Raw genomic sequence first — 19,825 nt, 5'->3', positions numbered from 1 at the left:
GTTGTTTCAGCGGGGAGCATTGATAATTTCAAAAAACGATTAGATAGGCACCTGAATGACCACAACATACAGGGATATACAGTGTAATACTGACATCGAAGCACACACACAGGTTGGACTTGTGTCTTTTTTCAACCTCACCAACTATATGTAACTATATTATTACTTACAGTAAAACCTTGGTTTGAGAGTAACTTGATTTGAGAGCGATTTTGCAAGACAAGGAAAATGTTTTAATAAACTTTGCCTTGATATACAAGCGATGTCTTGATATAAGAGTAGCATCATATCACAACTGGAGTATAAAAAAGAAGAGAGGAGCCTCTAAGTGTAGCAATATGGTTACATTTAATGAAGGTACAACATTTAGCAACTTATTGCTACACTTAGAGGTGCCTCTCTTCTCTTTTATACCCTGTAAAAAAATGCTTTGATATACAAGTGCTTTGGATTACAAGCATGTTTCTGGAACGAATTATGCTTGCAAACCAAGGTTTTACTGTATATGTGTATAATGATTTGTGAATGATGATGTAGCTATCCAGGAAACCTCTTATAAGATTAGGTCCAGGTGCTACAGAACCTTCTCCCTATTTCACAAATTTTCCCTGATGATGCCAAATACATCCTGGAGATGTGAACACAGACAAGAGAAAAAATATATACTACTTGAGTAGCCAAAAATCGGACTTGCTGCACCCAGCCGTCTCCCAGGGGCATGCCACTATCTTACCTTTGACATGCATTTTATACCAGTAGAGGCTACGACACTTAGTACCAGCAATACTCTACCTGATTAAGGCACATTGCCATTCTATGACGCTGTATATTTCAGTCTCAATAGCTGGACGGTCTCTCCTCTCCTTTTCTAATACATGATACGCATGGGCCCCTGTTCCAGATATTTTGGAAGATATAAAATATTCACAATAAGTTTTCCACTATGGGCAATCTATATACGAATCTATATGCGAGACTTATCAGATCAAAGACAGTGAGACTTGATCTCAGTTTTTTCTTCTGTTACGCCTTTGAACCTTGATCGTGTCCTGAAGAAGCCTCACGGCAAAACGCGTAGACGCACAAGGGCTCACTGTACTGACTGTATCAGCTTCCATGCTTTTATCTTTTTGTGATTATTGTGTTTGTACAATGTATTTTTTTTCTAATAAACTATATATATATATATATATATATATATATATATATATATATATATATTTTTTTTTTTTTTTTTTCACTTCTCCATTGTTTCCATGCCGTTAAAGTCCGATTTTTGGCTACTCAAGTAGTATCCATTTTTTCTCTTGTCCCTATATGTTTGGATGTGGCATTGGTAGTGCTTCTTTCCTTTATTTTCCTCCTGGAAGGAGGTCCACAAACTTATTACTCTTATCTAGAAAAGTCGATTACAAGTCTCTGGCTTTGCACATGGTAAATGCAGAGAGATTATGCATTCCAATGCATTGGCAATCTCCAAGTATTCCTGCAATAAGGGAATGGTTTAATAGATTAAACAAAATCCAGGAATTGGAGGAACACGTTCACTACATGGCTTTGCTGGACCCACTTTAAAAGAACCAGGCTTTATAAGAGGTATCTCTAAAATAGAGTATGTACAAGACTGTCAGACATTTAACACCTGTCTATATCCATCGGTAATCGAGGTGGGAATTCTTCCCCCTCTCTCCTGGGGGGTTTTGATCGTGTGGGTGGGGGATGCTGATTTTACTCCTCCCCCACCCTGTTTTTTCCCCCTCCCATTCTTTCTTCTTCTTTCTCTTGTCCTTCCCCAATTCCCCCTTTGTTTCTTGTTTTTTACCTTCTTTGAGCCTCAGTCCTGCACGAAACCCATAGGGATCTTGTTTTCTTGCATGGGTAAAGTTTTATTTTTATTGTCATGTATACTGTTATGTGTGGTTTTCACGTGACCTTGAAATGCCCAGTGTTATTTTGTTTCGCACTTGTATTGATTTTGTTAACTTTTTTACTAGAAACAATATTATTGTACTGTTTGTAAGCCATTTTCTTTTGCTCAATAAAATGTTTATGGAAAAAATGAATGCATTGATTTGCAAATCTCATAAACCCATGATTTATTCACAATAGAATATAGAAAACATACCACTTTAATAAAATAATAAAAAATAAGGTAATTTTTAAATTGATGGCAGCAAAACATCTGAAGGTTGAGACAGGGCCATGTTTACCACAATGTATTATCCCCTCTTCTTTTAACAACACTGTTAGTGCCTGGGAACTGAGAAAACCAGGTGCTGGAGTTTTTGCAGAGGACTGTTGTCCCATTATTCCCTGATATAGGATTCTAACTGGTCAACAGTCCTGGGTTATCTTTGTCGTATTTTTCGTTTCAAGATGCACCAAATATTGTAGATAGGCCAGTTAAGCACCCAGACTTTTCTACTATGAAGCCATGCTGTTGTCATAGATGCAGTATGTGGTTTAGCATTGTTCTGCTGAAATATGGAAGGCCTTCCCTGAAAAAGAGAATTATTGGCCTTGTTCCTTGCGCACATATATTTTTCTGGATACAGACAGGTGTTAAAGAGTCTTGGAATCTTTTAATAATATTATGTACCGTAGATGATGATATAATTTAAGTCTTTGCAATTTTATGTTGTGTAACTGTATTCTGAAATTGACAACGTCTAGATGCAGCTTTTCACAGATTGGTCAACCCCTGCCCATCTTTACTTTTGAGAGACTAACTCTCTAAGATGCCCTTTTTATACCCAATCATGTTACTGACCTGTTGCCAATTAACCTAATTAGTTGCAAAATGTTGTCATAGCTCTTCCATACATAGACCGAAATTCGGCCAGCTTGGCCGTGCCCCCTCCCATCAGCAGAACACAATAGTGTTGCAGGAGGGATTTGCAGTCAGTGTTGATGGGAGAATATAGCAGTTTTATTATTTTTTCCCCCATGTATAGTGGAAGGAATGGAAATCGAGTCATCTACTGTATGGGCTACTTTAGTCCCACTTACTTTGGCAGCTTTTTTTTTGCATACATAGACCGAAATCTGGCCAGTTTGGCTGTGCCCCCTCCCATCGGCAGAACACAGTAGCGTTGCGGGAGGGATTTGCAGTCAGTTTTGATGGGAGAATATAGCAATTTTATTTTTTTTTTCCCCCACCTATAGTGGAAGGAAAGAAAATCGAGTCCTCTACTGTATGGGCTACTTTAGTCCCACTTACTTTGGCAGCTTTTTTTTTGCCCTTTGCCAAATTTTTGAAATGGGTTGCTGCCATCAATTTTAAAACCTTATTTTACCTTATTTTATTTATTGGTATATTTTCCCAGTTTAAACATTTGATATGTTTTCTATTTTACTACTGGATCTACATATATTTAATAAAGTGGTAGTAAATATGCGAATCCTCTGGTCTTCCAAATAAGTATAAAAGTTACACAATGACTCTGATGGTAGGTAAAAGTTTGCAAATTGGATCTAGTCAATGTCTTCCGTAAAACAAAGAATATTCTATCACAGGAAACACAGAAAAAGGAGGAGAAATCGGCTAGCAACATGACAAGTGGAACCTCCAATGCAGCTGCCCAAGCCAGTGGATCAACCAAGAAAGACGACATCAAAACAGCGAAAAAACGTAAGTTGTAATAAGAGTGAATAGGGGTGTGACATCTGTAGATCCTCATACATTATTAGGTTATTATATGTTAAAAATAAGAAAGGGAGAGACCCACACCACCGATCCGTGTAGCATTTAACAAACAATCCCAAAAGTTAAAAACAATTATGTTTTCACATATTGTATAATAGAGAGGCAGCATGCAATCAAACATCCAGCAGGTGGCAGCCTTCCCTCTATCAGACAGTATTATTATTATTATTATTATTATTATACAGGATTTATATAGCGCCAACAGTTTGCGCAGTGCTTTACAACATGAGGGCAGACAGTACACTTACAATACAAATCAATACAGGAGGGATCAGAGGGCCCTGCTCGTTAGAGCTTACAATCTAGAAGGGAGGGTCAAGTGGAAACAAAAGATAAATACTGTGGGGGATGAGCTGATGGAGAAAATGAAAATACAGTTGTTAGGTGTGGGTAGGGTAGGCTTCTCTGAAGAGAAGGGTTTTCAGGGATCGTCTAGAAGCTAATAAAGTAGGAGATAAGCAGACAGATTGGGGTAGGGCATTCCATAGGAATGGAGAGGCTTTGGAAAAGTCCTGGAGGTGAGGAGGGGAGGAGGGAGGAGGTGATGAGGGAGCTAGAGAGCAGGAGGTCTTGAGAGGAACGAAAGGAACGAGTAGGTTGGTATTTAGAGACTAGGCTAGTGATGTAGCTGGGGGCGAAATTGTGGATGGCTTTGTACGTAGTTGTTAGTATTTTGAATTGAATTCTTTGGCCGAGCGAAAGCCAGTGGAGGGATTGACAGAGAGGAGTAGCAGACATAGAGCGATTGGTAAGGTGGATGAGTCTGGCAGCAGCATTCATGATGGATTGAAGAGATGATAGACTATATAGAGGTAAGCCAATGAGAAGGGAGTTGCAGTAGTCGAGGCGAGAGATGACCAGCAAGTGAATTAAGAGCTTTGTTGTGTCATTGGTTAGAAAGGGGCGTAGGCGGAGGTTGAGGAGGCAGGATTTGGACAGTGATTGGACGTGTTGCAGTATAGATGGATAACATAGCTTCTCAGTCTATAGAAACATAGGGGTTATCTACTAAAGCTGGAACATGCGAAATCTGGTGCAGCTCTGCAAAGAAACCAATCAGCTTCCAGGTTTGATTGCCAAAAGGTAATGGAACAAGCTGAAGTTAGAAGCTAATTGGCTACCATGCACAGCTGCACCAGATTCCGAGTGCACCAGTTTTAGTAAATCTCCCCCATAGTGTTGTATAATGGAGAAGCAGCATGTACTTGAACATCCAGCAGGTGTCAGCCTTCCCTCTATCAGTGTGGATGAATAACATAACGTCTCAGTCCAAGGGAAAGGTGCTGTAGACCACAAGCATCCAGAGTGGGCCAAACACCCGTGATGATGTCACACACTAGAAAGGTGACATGGTAACACATTTTGGGGCAGAAAAAGACCCTTTCTCATGTCTCATTGTACGTGGAACAGATGAGCACCATAAACAGAACATTTAGAAATGTGAGAAAATAAACTTGAAAAACAAGTGCTCAAGGACTAGCACCACTGTAGATATTTAGTGGCTCAGTCATGCTACTAAAATCCCTAGCTATTAATCTCTAAGAGGAGCCATCAGTTGCCGCCCAAATAAAACAAATGGTATTAGTTACAAAATTACCATGTAGTAGTGGTAAACTACACCCATTTGGGGCATTTTGTGATCATATTTGATCAATAGCTACTTGTGTAACTCACAGCATAGGGAGGCATTTGTTGCATCTGCGTGACAAGCATTTAATAGCTAGCGGTTTTAGTAGCAACTAAAATTGCTTGTGTACTCCCCCTAAAAAGCGCAAGCTATACCTGACAAACCAGGGTATATTATTAATTGTAGAAAGTTTTCATTTTATTGTGTCAAAGTTTACCATTTAAAAAAAAAAAAAAAACTTACTACAATCAAGAACCTGATTTATATCAGGAACGTGGATAAGGGAGGATCAGGGGTGTTCGAACCCCCTCAGAGCATCCTGCAAAAAATGCAAATGCACAGTGGGAGCGGAGCCCGTAGTCCCCCCCCCCCCCCCCATTGCTCTCTACACCCTGTATTCCCAATGGCTTGCAGTGCTTTCCACCTTGAGCTGGGAGGGAGAAGCTTTGCCTGGGCCCTGGCTCGCAGAACTAGCCATGAGAGTCTATGTGGCAACTGCAGTGTTAGTGACTGAGACTGGGCTGAGTCTTCCATTTCTGTTGTATTGGGCCCCGTTTACATTTAGCAATTTCATCTGTCCCCTACTGTCAGTGTACCCCTCATCTGTCTCCTGCCATCAGTGTGCCCCTTATCTGTTCCCCACTATCACTGCCCCCTCATCTGTCCCCCGCATATGCTCCCCCCAGCCATTATTTTCCCCTTTATCCATCCCCCTCATCTGCCTCCTGCCACCAGTGCCCCCCATATCTGTCTCCCGCCATCTGTGTTCCCCGCTATCAGTGCCCCCTTATCTATCCCCCACCATCAGTGTCCCCCTCATCAGTCCCCTGCCATCAGTGTACCCCATCATCAGTACCCCCTCATCTGTCCCCCACCATCTTTGTTCCCCTCATCTGTCTCCCTCATTTGTCCCCCGCCATCAGTGTCTTACTCATCTGTCCCATGAAATTAGTGCCCCCCTTATCTGCCCCAATAGTGTCCCCCTTATCTGTCCTCCACCATCAGTGTACCCCATTATCAGTGCCCCCTTATCTGTCCCCTTCATCTGCCCCCCGCCTTCAGTGACCCCCTCATCTGCCCCCCCACCATCAGTGTCCCCCTCATTTGCCTCCCCGTCATCAGTGTCCCCCCTCATTTGCCTCCCCTTCCATCAGTGTCCCCCTCATCTGCCCCCCCACAATCGGTGACCCCCTCATCTGCCCCCCCACAATCGGTGCCCCCCCACCATCAGTGTCCCCCTCATCTGCCTCCCCGTCATCATTGTCCCCTTCATCTGCCTCCCCGCCATCAATATCCCCCTCATCTGTCCCCTGCCATCACTGTCCCCCTCATCTGCCCCCTGCTATCAGTGTCCCCACCAACCGTGCTGGTAGAATGTGTGCTGGGACTGCAACCAAGCTTATTCAACTGGAGGGAAAACAAAAGGTTGCTGCAGATAGGGGACCTTCTCCATGGAAATTAACCTTATTCTTTTGAGTACTAAAAAACCAAACTGGAAATGCCTCCCACCAATGTTTTGATACCACCAGGTTTCGTCTTTCTTGGTGTAACTCTAACATCCTATGAATTCTCTTGCAAGGCTGCCACACTCCTGAGGGGCCACATGTCCACATTATATGAGCTTTTAGTTACTCCACGCACGTTACTAATGCACAAACTCCCCAACATGACCCAATTGGAAATAAATTTGGAAATTACCTTAGAGGTAGACGAATGGCAAGAAGTAGCAAATAATCTGGCCAAAGTATCTGTTAACACAACACTGGTGGAATCCAATTAGAAAACGCTGTTGAGGTGCTACTTGGTCCCTACCAAAGTCACTGAAATATGCCCACAAGCCTCCTCTTCTTGCTTTAGGAGATGTGGACAACTGAGATTGGGAACCATGTTCCACATTTGATGGCAATGCCCCAAAATCACTATATTTTGGATAAGGATCTTTATTCTAATACACTTGGTAACAGAGGTGAACGTCCTCGGGAAACCTGCAATTGCTCTTTTTCAGAAACTTGACTTTGAGGCTCCTAAACACCACAAAAAACTTATATCCTACATTATCCTGACAGTTAGAAATGCCATTGCTAGGTGTTAGAATCAGTCTGTGGTCTCACTTGAATATGTTCCTCAGAAACGAAACTGGATAATGATTAACGATAAACTCTCGTATAACCTCAATAACACCTAAAGTTTGATAAGACTTGGAAGCCTTGGCTGTGTACCTGGAGAGAGTCTAGTGTGACCTGGGGATCTTGCTCACATCTTTTCTACTTTCGTTCTTTCTCTCTAACCTTCTTCTTGTCTCCCCCTTGCCCTGCCTCCTTCTTCCTTCTTTTAGACAACCAAGTAACATTTCTACCTGATGGTAATTTATTTTGTTTAGGCACTTGGTGCAAGTAAGACAACAGGCAAGAATGTCGAATAAGAGAAAGTACTTCTTTAGAACCTGCTCTTTCCTCTAGCTTTCTAGCAACTGTTGAGATGTAACAATATTTCTTATTGCTACCTTAATTGAATGCTTTGTCTTCGCTATATTGGTTATCCCATGATACAAAAATACTGAGTAACATACAGTAGGTAGATAGTCCAGACGAAGTTCACATATAAATTTCTCTAAGTGAAAATGAAAAAACATATACAAATCCAATCTGTACATCTGAGCAGGCTAATATTGGGCCTCAGGAACACCGGATGAGGCCTTGGAAGACAAAATGTCAACCTAGTACCAGAAAACTTAACATTATCAAAACAAGAGGAGGGAGATAATCTGTGAAGGTAGCAATTATGCAACCAAGAGAAACTAAACATATTTTAAAACCAGACAATACATATTTTGCAAATTGCTCTGCCCATGACCATTTGAGAAGCTCCCAAAGACATGCACATAATAAATATTGGACTAGATATTAATTGAGGAGAGATTGAAAATGAGGGGAACCACTATATGCTTGCCAGCAAGTCAAAGTAGTGTGGACTTTTTCAGGATTCACACTATCCTCAGCTACCAGCATTTCTATCTCCATTATGTCATTAAGAGCCTGGCCCCAAAGAAGGGGAGTCAGACTTCTAGTGACAGGAGATAACAACTCTGGCCACCAATAGGCAATGCTGTAAGATATCTTTTTTTTTTTTTTTTTTTTGGAAATGGGCCTAGGGATCCTAGACAAAAGAGTGATTTTGGGAGCAGCTGAGACATCCAAAATACACAGATTTATATGCAGTAAAAACTTTCCAGCAAAACTGGGTAAGCAGACAGCAGCTCCCCCAAATGTGAAGATATGTGCCCACTTCCTCCGAACATCTTAAACAAATATTTGAGGTAAAGGGAAAGATGCAAAAAGGTAGATGGGAAAGATGTAACGCTTCTTGGGTCCTGTACCCTAAAGACAGTATCTTATCATTTTTTTCCTGAAAAAAGGAAACATAGACAATTTATGAGTGAATAGGTAACACTTCTTCCAATTGTCCTCTAAAAATGAAGAAATCATGGAATAGATGGGGCACTTCTGCCTGAGAGACCAGTACACTGTTACTCTAAAGTCATCATTCAGGGGCGGGTGTATAATAGAGCTGGAATAACACTAGAGCAGCACTTGAAGGAGTAGAAGCAGACTCTGGTAACAAGAAACATATAGAAAAGGCTATTGAATGCAGTACACCAACAATTTTTTTGAGACATACAGTTAAAAACCTTTACAGATGTGAAGTATAAAGCAGGCTCATCAACAGGTAATCCAGGCTCCTGTTGCTGTTTTTCCATAATGCTGAGCCGACCAGCAGCTGCAGAGGAAGGGTTGGAGCGCAGGGCCAAAATGACTGCCACACTTCTGGGACCACCATGGGACGCACATATGGGAAGTGATGTCAAACGGGGGGGCCGTGATGCATTTCGGAGCATATGCAGAAGCTCCTTCTTCAAAACCATAGTCCCAGTATGTGGAGAGGGCTTTTAAGGGAAAGGATGGGTGGAGAATGGGTGGAATAATTATAGGGCTGAGTGGATGATGGACGGCGCAGAGTGATGGAGGAACAATTGACATGGGAAAGCAACATTTGCTACAATCGATACATTATTTGTCAATACATACTAAAAAGCATTACATATTGCATAATTTAAAATAAAAACAATATCTCATAATCAGTAAGATACCGGATAGAACTACAGTTGTGCTCATAAGTTTACATACCCTAGCAGAATTTATGATTTCTTGGCCATTTTTCAGAGAATATGATTGATAACACAAAAAAACATTTCTTTCACTCATGGTTAGTGTTTGGCTGAAGCCATTTATTTATATTTATATACACAAATGATTTATTTATATCACCATTTAATTTAATTCCATCTTATTGATTCTTAATTTTATTGATTTTTCAGTTTATTTAATTTACAGATGTATTGGTATATATAATTATTACCATGCATCTTTCACTGTATTTTTTTCTTCTATAAAGAGATAAAACATTCTGCTACTTGTTGTTTCTTATAGTTGTGATGATGTCAATTATGGTATTAGCTTTAGCACCATATACTGTAAATATGAGATATACAGTTGTGCTCATAAGTTTACATACCCTGGCAGAATTTATAATTTCTTGGCCATTTTTCAGAGAATATGAATGATAACACAAAAACTTTTCTTTCACTCATGGCTAGTGTTTGGCTGAAGCCATGTATTATCAATCAACTATGTTTACTCTTTTTAAATCATAATGACAACAGAAACTACCCAAATGACCCTGATCAAAAGTTTAATACCGTGTATTGCCATCTTTAACATCAATGATAACTTGAAGTCTTTTGTGGTATTTGTGGATGAGGCTCTTTATCTCAGATGGTAAAGCTGTCCATTCCTCTTGGCAAAAAGCCTCCAGTTCCTGTAAATTCTTGGACTGTCTTGCATGAACTGCACATTTGAGATCTCCCCAGAGTGGCTCAATGATATTGAGGTCAGGAGACTGAGATGGCCACTCCAGAACCTTCACTTTATTCTGCTGTAGCCAATGACAGGTCGACTTGGCCTTGTGTTTTGCATCATTGTCATGTTGGAATGTCCAAGTACATCCCTTGCGCAGCTTCCTGGCTGATGAATGCAAATGTTCCTCCAGTATTTTTTGATAACATACTGCATTCATCTTGCCATCAATTTTGACCAAATTTCCTGTGCCTTTGTAGCTCACACATCCCTAAAACCTCAGTGATCCACCTCCGTGTTTCACAGTAGGAATGGGGTGTACCTTTCATCATATGCCTTGTTGACTCCTCTCCAAATGTAGCGTTTATGGTTGTGGCCAAAAAAGCTCAATTTTGGTCTCATCACTCCAAATGGCTTTGTGCTAGAATGTTTGAGGCTTGTCTCTGTGCTGTTTGGCGTATTGTAAGTGGGATACTTTTGGCATTTGCTTAGTAATGGCTTTCTTCTGGCGACTCGACAATGCAGCCAATCTTTCTTCAAGTGCCTCCTTACTGTGCATCTTGAAACAGCCACACCACGTGTTTTCAGAGAGTCCTGTATTTCACCTGAAGTTATTTGTGGGTTTTTCTTTGCATCCCAAACAATTTTCCTGGCAGTTGTGGCTGAAATTTTAGTTGGTCTACCTGACCGTGGTTTGGTTTCAACAGAACCCCTCGTTTTCCACTTCTTGATTACAGTTTGAACACTGCTGATTGGCATTCTCAATTCCTTGGATATCTTTTTATATCCCTTTCCTGTTTTATACAGTTCAACTATCTTTTCCTGCAGATCCTTTGACAATTCTTTTGCTTTCCCCATGACTCAGAATCCAAAAACGTCAGTGCAGCACTGGATGAAAGATGCAAGGGTCTGTCAGGAGTCCAGAAACTCACTAACCTTTTATATACACACACTAATTACAAGCAAACAGATCACAGGTGAGGATGTTTACCTTTAATAGCCATTCAAACCCCTTTGTGTCAACTTGTGTGCATGTTATAAAGCCAAAATCGCCAGGGTATGTAAACTTTTGATCAGGATAATTTGGGTAGTTTCTGTTGTCATTATGATTTTAAAAGAGTAAACACAGTTGACTGATAATAAGGCCCCTTTCACACTGGGGCGGTGGGGGCGTCGGCGGTACAACAGCGCTATTTTTAGCGCTGCTGTACCGTCGTTCTTGCAGCGGTATTCAGCCGCTAGCGGTGCGGTTTTAACCCCCGCTGGCGGCCGAAAAAGGGTTAAAATCCCTCGTACAGCGATGGGCAGGAGCGGTTTAGGAGCGGTGAATACACCGCTCCTTCACCGCTCCAAAGAAGCGGTTTGCAGGACTTTTTTCACCGTCCTGCCAGCGCACCGCTTCAGTGTGAAAGCCCTCGGGCTTTCACACTGAACAAACAGCGGAGGCTGTTTAGGGGCGGTTTGCAGGTGGTATTTTTAGCGCAATACCGCCTGCAAACCGCCTCAGTGTGAAAGGGGCCTAAATGGCTTCAGCCAAACACTAACCATGAGTGAAAGAAATGTTTTTTTGTGTTATCATTCATATTCTCTGCCAAATGGCCAAGAAATTCTTCCATAAATTCTTCCAGGGTATGTAAACTTATGAGCACAACTGTATATCTCATATTTATATGGTGCTAAAGTTAATATCATAATTGACATAATCACAACTATAAGAAACAAGTAGCAGAATGTTTTATCTCTTTATAGAAGAACAAAATACAGTGAAAGATGGTAATGGTAATGGTAATATATATATACCAATACATCTGTAAATAAAATAAACTGAAAAATCAATAAGATTAAATTAAATGATGATATAAATAAATCATATGCGTATAATATAAACAATAGGGTGTATCTCATAAAATCATATGTAGGTGGTAATTTGTGATAAATAAATGGGGAGGGATCTCTTTTCCTTCAGTTATCATAACCATATACCAGAGCTTACATGACATGAACAAAAAGGAGGGGATCTAGAACCCACATCATAAGGCAAATGCCAAATATTATTGGGATAGAAAAATTATCTGTTGAAATATCTATTAAGGATGACCACAGTATATTCAATCTATCATGACTTATGTTATTCTACCCACTTACTGTGGATGAAATGGACCAATCATATACTATGAAGGGATAAAGAATTGGATACAATGCCTGAAAAAGGTGAAGATCAAAAGTTTGTGAAAAAAATATCATCATACTAAAAAGGAGCTCTAATATAATAATAATCTGCAGTATAGTACGTATTTCTAATTCTTCATTTAAGCCCCTTGGGGACGGTACATCTAAGGTGTAGATCCAATAGGTTTAGCTTTGACAGCGACACTGGAATCTCTCTGCCGCTGGGAGGCTAGCAGATATGGTTTCAATAACCCATACTCTTAAGTCCCTCTGTAGATTGATTATTATATTAAGAGTTTGTCCTTCCCCTCTTCTATGAAGTGGCGATGCTCTCCAAAACATTTGCAGAGAGTGCAAATTGTTCTGCCTACATAGTACAGTCCACATGGGCAAGCCAGGCAATAAACCACAAATTCAGAAGAACATGTATAAAACTCTTTTATTTTATGTTTTTCCTTTGATGGTGAAGTCTTTCTATCCATGGCTGATGAATCTACATGCCAATGGTACATGCCAATGATGGGGAAGAACGTTAGCAAAGGAGAATAGAGTTGCTTTGTTTTCAGTCTGCTGGATGCCAGCTTGCTCTTAATATTGGGAACTTTCCTATATGAGAATCTCAGTCTATTAGGTATGTGTAGTTTAAGATGGGGGTCTTGCAACAGTATGGACCAGTGTTTGCGTACCAATATTCCAAATGTTCATGACGGCTGAGAAACTGGGTGGTAAATCTAAACTCCTATGGCCTTTCATTGGTAGAAAAATCAGCTGTGTTGTGGCTAGTTATGTATTGTGAGTAGACCTCTTCTACAAGAAGGGGCGGGTGTCAAATAATGTATCAATCGCAGCACATAATGCTTTCCCATGTCTCATGTTGTTCCTCCATCACTCTGTGCCGTCCATCCTCCATCCAGCCCTATAATTATTCTGCCCATTCTTCACCCATCCTGTCCCTTATAAGCCATCTCCACACACTGGGGCTATGGTTTTGGAGAAGGAGCTTCTGCACATGCTCCGAAACATGTCACTGCCCCCGTTTATAGTCACCTCCGGTACTTGTGCTCCACATACGTTCTACAGTGGTCCCAGAAGTGTGACGGCCATCTTGACCCTGTGCTCCAACACTTTCTCTGCAGCTGTAGGTCGGCTCAGCGTTATGGACGAATGGTGACAGGAGCCTAGATTACCTGTTGATGAGCCTGCTTTATACTTCACTACTCTAAGTGTTTTTAACAGTATGTCAAAAAAATTGTCTTGGTATACTGCACTTAGAAGTGCCTTTTCTATAAATTTCTCTGAAAACGAAGAGCCTGGGTAGGACTCCCATTTGGAATTAAAAGGTGGGTCTATAGTGGAGGTCCCCTCTTTCAACATGCCATAGAGTGTGAAAACTTTGTGACCTGGGACAGTATTCTGAACATGTAGAGGAGGTATGAGGATCTGACCACCATTTGTTTATAAAGGTTGTCAGTTGTGCCCTAGCAAGCCAGTGGTGGCTGTGATATGAGGTTAGCTGAGAATCCAGTAAGTCTTGGTGTGTAGGGTTGTCGGGGGTGAATGCTACTGTACATACTTGGGACCAGTCTGCATGGGATAGGACTGCAACCATAAATTTGCCTGGAGTCCAGAGCCAAAAAAGGGGTTTTCAAAAATGGGGGTTAACGGTCCCGACAGGCCTCTTGTGACTATGGTTCTGTCCCAAAGGGTGAGGGAAGGGAACACCAAAAAGGGAGGGAGGAGGAAGCTGGGCGATGGGAGGGGGTTATCCAAGGGCCCACAAATCTAATGGGGATAGGTCTTGTTCAAATTGTACCACTCATTTATCTGTGCTATGGTGAAACCAGTCAACCACTCCATTAGGTAGAGACACTCTGTGATAAAGTTTAAAATCGGGGAGTCCAAAGCTCCCCACTGATTTTGGATTGAAGAGTACTGCTTACTTCAAACAAGGGCGGTGAAAGCCCCATACGAAATGTAGTTCCTGTGACCACCGCTGACAAAAGAAAATTTGTAGAGGATTAATCAGAATCGCGTTAAATATGTATAATAATTGCAATGCCATTTTTAAATGTGAACACGACCAAACCAGGAAATCTTTTGCGGTTGCCATTGTGACAGGTCTTTTGATATGTCCTTCAGGATTCTAAGGTAATTAAGCTGGTATGAATCTGAGAGGTTAGAGGGAATACAGGTCCCTAGGTAGACAATAAAGTTGGACTTAAGTGTAAATGGGAAGTCCTCTTGGAGCTTTTAATGATCAAGGGAGAGTAATATCTAGGATGTCAATTTTTTTAATTTACAAGAAGAATTAAGAGGCTACCCCGCGTTAATATTAATGAGCGAGATCAGTGTATAGCTCTCAGTTTGTCAGGTCTTTGCTGGGTTTGGGCATGAGGGTAATCTGGGCTTCCAAATTCTGCAGAGAGATGGGGCAACTTGGTGATATTGCATTAACAGTTCTAAGTAGTATAGGGGACAGTTGGTCACAAAGTACGTTTGTGACCAAATCTGACAGAATAACCGCTTAGTCCCTGCTCTCATTAACCTGTAGTGAGGAAATCATGGAGAGCAATTTGTCAGAGAATGGGAAGTCTAGTTCCTCAATTGATTTTTTTTTTAACTAGCCACAGCATTAGTAGAAAATTATATCCAGGAGGTTATAGAGAGGCCCTTGCTCTTTGTGTGAAAGCAGTGGTCCTTCTGCAGATTCGGACATGTTTGCTGCTCAATCACAGCTAGAGCCCTCCAATCAGCAGAGACCATGAGATTTGCTGATTGTAGAGCTATCAGCAGAGGTTTTGTTAGTCTCCTGCTCTACAGCATACTGGCAGGGAACAGACTTCTTTATTTCAACTTCTTTAATTCAGCTCCCAGCCCTGGTACTAGATCCATGGTAAAGCCCTTTGGAGCTGCTGGCACTCAGTGTGCAACTGTCTCCAGCCATGTGTTCAAAACATGATTTGAGGCCAATGAGGTGCAATGGCCACTTCATTACAGCTTGCTTTGAGTGGTTTTCCATAATGTATGATGTTATTACTATATTTCTTGTAGAGTTAGCCAATCCCGACCAGAAAAACACACGAGGAGAATCTGTTAAATCTGCCACCAGACACGCTCTACCAGAGCAAGAGGTAAGATGGAGATGCTTCTTAAAGAGAACATCTAGCACCAAAAAAGCTAACAATCATTTAGTGCTTCTTAATATGAGTTGCCTGCCATTTCATGCAGAATATATTTATTCTTTGGCCTTTCTTTTTTTTGAACCACAACCTAATATGGTGCCTTTTTATAGGATACTGAAGCTTCCACTTTGTACTGTGGAATAACAGGGTTGTGCCAGGACTCTGTCTAGGATTCAGGATTTGTGAGGGTACAGGGACACACACCAGGTGATTTAATTTCACGTAAGAAATTAGAAAACTATAGAAGGTGGAAATAAAATAAATGTGAGCGCTTGACTCTGTCAAGAGGGTGCTGTGTCTGTCCAGAGAAATGTATTGTATCACAGCAATCTCCATGCAGTTGGAATGATTACTGAAGGCTCTGGGAGAGATTCCAGGAAAGCCAACTTGTTCTGGGGATTTGCGTACCTTTTAATCAGCTCCAATAATAAACATATTTGATATTAATAAACTTTGAACATACAGTTTATCACAAAAGTGAGTACACCCCTCACATTTTTGTAAAAATGTTATTATATCTTTTCATGTGACAACACTGAAGAAATCACACTTTGCTCCAATGTAAAGTAGTGAGTGTACAGCTTGTATAACAGTATAAATTTGCTGTCCCCTCAAAATAACTCAACACACAGCTATTAATGTCTAAACCACTGGCAACAAAAGTGAGTACACCCCTAAGTGAAAATGTCCAAATTGGGCCCAGTTAGCCATTTTCCCTCCTCAGCGTCATGTGACTCATTAGTGTTACAAGGTCTCAGGTGTGAACGGGGAGCAGGGGTGTTAAATTTGGTGTTATCACTCTCACTCTCTCTACTGGTCACTGGAAGTTCAACATGGCACCTCATGGCAAAGAACTCTCTGAGGATCTGAAAAAAAGATCTGTTGCTCTACATGAAGATGGCCTATGCTATAAGAAGATTGCCAAGTCCCTGAAACTCAGCTGCAGCACAATGGCCAAGACCATACAGCAGTTTAACAGGACAGGTTCCACTCAGAACATGCCTTGCCATGGTCGATCCAAAGAAGTTGAGTGCACGTGCTCAACGTCATATCCAGAGGTTGTCTTTGGGAAATAGACATATGAGTGCTGTCAGCATTTCTGCAGAGGACGAAGGGGTGGGGGGTCAGCCAGTCAGTGCTCAGACCATACCCAGTGCATCAAACTGGTCTGCATGGCTGTCGTCCCAGAAGGAAGCCTCGTCTAAAGATGATGCAAAAGAAAGCCCGTAAATAGTTTGCTGAAGACAAGCAGACTAAGGACATGGATTGTTGGAACCATGTCCTGTGGTCTGATGAGACCAAGATAAACTTATTTAGTTCAGATGGTGTCAAGCGTGTGTGGCGGCAACCAGGTGAGAAGTACAAAGACAAGTGCATCTTGCCTACATTCAAGCATGGTGGTGGGAGTGTTATGGTCTGGGGCTGCATGAGTGCTGCCGGCACTAGGGAGCTACAGTTCATTGAGGGAACCATGAATGCCAACATGCACTGTGGCATATTGAAGCAGAGCATGGTCCCCTCCCTTCGGAGACTGGGCCGCAGGACAGTATTCCAACATAACGACCCCAGACACACCTCCAAGACGACCCCTGCCTTGCTAAAGAAGCTGAGGGTAAAGGTGATGAACTGGCCAAGCATATCTCCAGACCTAAACCCTATTGAGCATCTGTGGGGCATCCTCAAATGGAAGGTGGAGGAGAGCGCAAGGTCTCTAACATCCACCTGCTCCGTGATGTCATCATGGAGCAGTGAAAGAGGACTCCAGTGGCAGCCTGTGAAGCTCTGGGGGGGTTAAGGGTTAAGGCAGTGCTGGAAAAGAATGGTGGCCACACAAGATATTGAGACTTTGGGCCCAATTTGGACATTTTTACTTAGGGGTGTACTCACTTTTGTTGCCATCGGTTTAGACATTATTGACTGTGTGTTTAGTTATTTTGAGGGGAAAGCAAATTTACACTGTTCTACAAGCTGTACACTCACTACTTTACATTGTAGTACAGTGTCATTTCTTCAGTGGTATCACATGAAAAGATATAATAAAATCTTTACAAAAATGTGAGGGGTGTACTCACTTTTGTGAGATACTGTATAATTCTGTAACAATGTATGTAAAAATATGTAACATCTTTAAATAAAGATTACTTCCAGAAATAGATTTTATACATCAATCCAGCTTGGCTCAATACATATGCCATACTCTAGCTGTGGGTTTGCTGCAGAAGTGGAGAATCACTGTAGCAGTTGCCGTTACTACAGTGATTGCTACTGTCTTCCAGGTCCTGTGTTGAGTGGTTACCTATAGTGACAGTGGCTAAAATGGCAGCTACTTGCCACTATAGATGCCACTTGCATTTTTGGCAAAAAAAGGATTTAGCAGAGGGTTAGCTGTTTAGATTTAGATCCCACATAGCGAGGGAGGGCAGATCATGTTTGGTTGGGTACTCATAGCCAGTGAAAGCCTTGATTGGTATCTTTTACATTTAGCTTGATATCTTTTAAGAAGTGAAAAGTTGCCGACAGCAACCAGTCAGATTCTATCTGTCATTTTTCAGTGGAAGCTGGAGAAGAAAAGCAGCTAACTGCTTGCGATGGGCAACACTCTACCTCCAGTTTTTATAAATGAGCCTCATTATGGTATGTCTTTTTATGTCTTTTTACAAAATTTCAGCAAGCAGAGCCCGTGGAAGTAACAAATCCGTTATTGGAACAAGCAGAATTCCGTGATGGGAAAGTGTTTCTCCCAGGAAACAAAGCTGTTATAAGTTTGAACATCTCACGTGAGTTTCGAACAGTACAATACCTTAAACCGGTAACACAGCTCTTCTCAAACATTAAAAAGTCAGCAAATTTTTATAATGAGCTGCAGGAAAAATTCAAAACATTTTCAGGGAGCCTGAAACCTCCTTCCTCCCCACCCCAAACACACTTCTAGCATGCTGGGTCCTGCCCCTGTACAGATGTCCCTTGATTCTGTAGTATAAGCTAAGAAGTCTTCAACAATGGCAGCCTTCCTTCTTTGGAATAGGTCTCCTTTAACCACTTCAGCCCCTGATTTGCCCCCTTAATGACCAGGCCATTTTTTGCGATACAGCACTGCGTTGCTTTAACTGACAATTGCATGGTCATGTGATGGTAGTACCCGAACAAAATTGACATCCTTTTTTCCGACAAATAGAGCTTTCTTTTGGTGGTATTTGATCACCTCTGAGGTTTTTATTTTTTGCGCTATAAACAAAAAATGAGCGACAATTTAGAAAAAAAAAAAACAATCTTTTTTTAGTTTTTGCTATAATAAATATCCCCAATTTTAAAAAAAAACTAATTTCTTCATCAGTAGGGCGATAAATATTCTTCTACATATTTTTGGTAAAAAAAAAAATCACAATAAGCGTGCATTGATTGGTTTGCTCAAACATTATAGTGTCTTCAAAATAGGGAATAGTGTTTCTTACTGTGGGGGGAAGTGACTGACTAGAGGAGAAGCCAAATCATTGTTCCTAGCTAGTAGGAACAGATGATCTGTCTCTCCTCTCCTGACAGAACGGGGATTTGTGTGTTTACACACACAAATCTCCATTCTGTCAATGGTGCCCGCGACCGCCGGCCAAGCTCATTGGCTCCCCCGCCATGGAGCGGGTGCGCGCGCACCTGCTGTAGCTGTTTAAAGGGCCAAGGTACAGCTACAGTGATTTTGCGGGAGAGAGCCAACCTGCCGCAGTATGACGACGGCTGGTTGGCTAGTGATTATTTTCTGAGATAAGTATAGAGGCTGTCATTGCTACCTGCTTCTGAAAAATCTAGTTAAAGCAGAAATAAACCCATATGATTTAACAGTTTAAAAAAAAACAGTTATATTCTCGGCATGCCTGTCACATTTGCTCTCAACCAAACTGCCAAACCATCAAATGGCTGGTGTTATAACTAATCACATGTGCAGCATCATGGCAATTGCAAATCAAACAGAGGCTAAGATCCCAGCTATTGGATCAGCATGGAAGCTAGGCAGTTTTGGAAGAAGAGATCAGAATTATATTGTAAGTAATGTAAATAATCACATGGATCATAATGTTTCATGTCATTCTGTTCAGGAAACAAGATTTCAAAGCTTGGCCTGAAAGGCTTTCTGACAGCAATGGAGACCCAGATAGAGGAGACAAAGCCCATTCCTGGTACCAGGAGCCACACGGGACTGTTGAGGCTGGCTGTGGGGGTGAGAGACCTGTGTTTT

At 41.5% G+C, this 19,825-nt stretch overlaps 1 protein-coding gene across 5 annotated transcripts in view; it reads left to right on the top strand.

Moving 5' to 3' along the window:
* Positions 1 to 19,825, top strand: part of LRRC71 (leucine rich repeat containing 71) — a 196,710-nt gene that overhangs the window by 173,987 nt on the left and 2,898 nt on the right. For all 5 annotated transcript variants that reach the window (XM_073610235.1, XM_073610234.1, XM_073610236.1 and 2 more), the window contains 4 exons: positions 3,517 to 3,631; positions 15,467 to 15,546; positions 18,266 to 18,374; positions 19,686 to 19,807. In XM_073610235.1, coding sequence (XP_073466336.1) covers positions 3,517 to 3,631; positions 15,467 to 15,546; positions 18,266 to 18,374; positions 19,686 to 19,807 — 426 coding nt within the window. The remainder of the gene's footprint in view (positions 1 to 3,516; positions 3,632 to 15,466; positions 15,547 to 18,265; positions 18,375 to 19,685; positions 19,808 to 19,825) is intronic.

Source organism: Aquarana catesbeiana, linkage group LG13, assembly GCF_042186555.1.
Source record: "Aquarana catesbeiana isolate 2022-GZ linkage group LG13, ASM4218655v1, whole genome shotgun sequence".
In the NCBI taxonomy this organism is placed as follows: Eukaryota; Metazoa; Chordata; class Amphibia; order Anura; family Ranidae; genus Aquarana; species Aquarana catesbeiana.
Note: the sequence above shows the minus strand (reverse complement) of the source record. Positions and strands in the feature narration are given on the sequence as shown.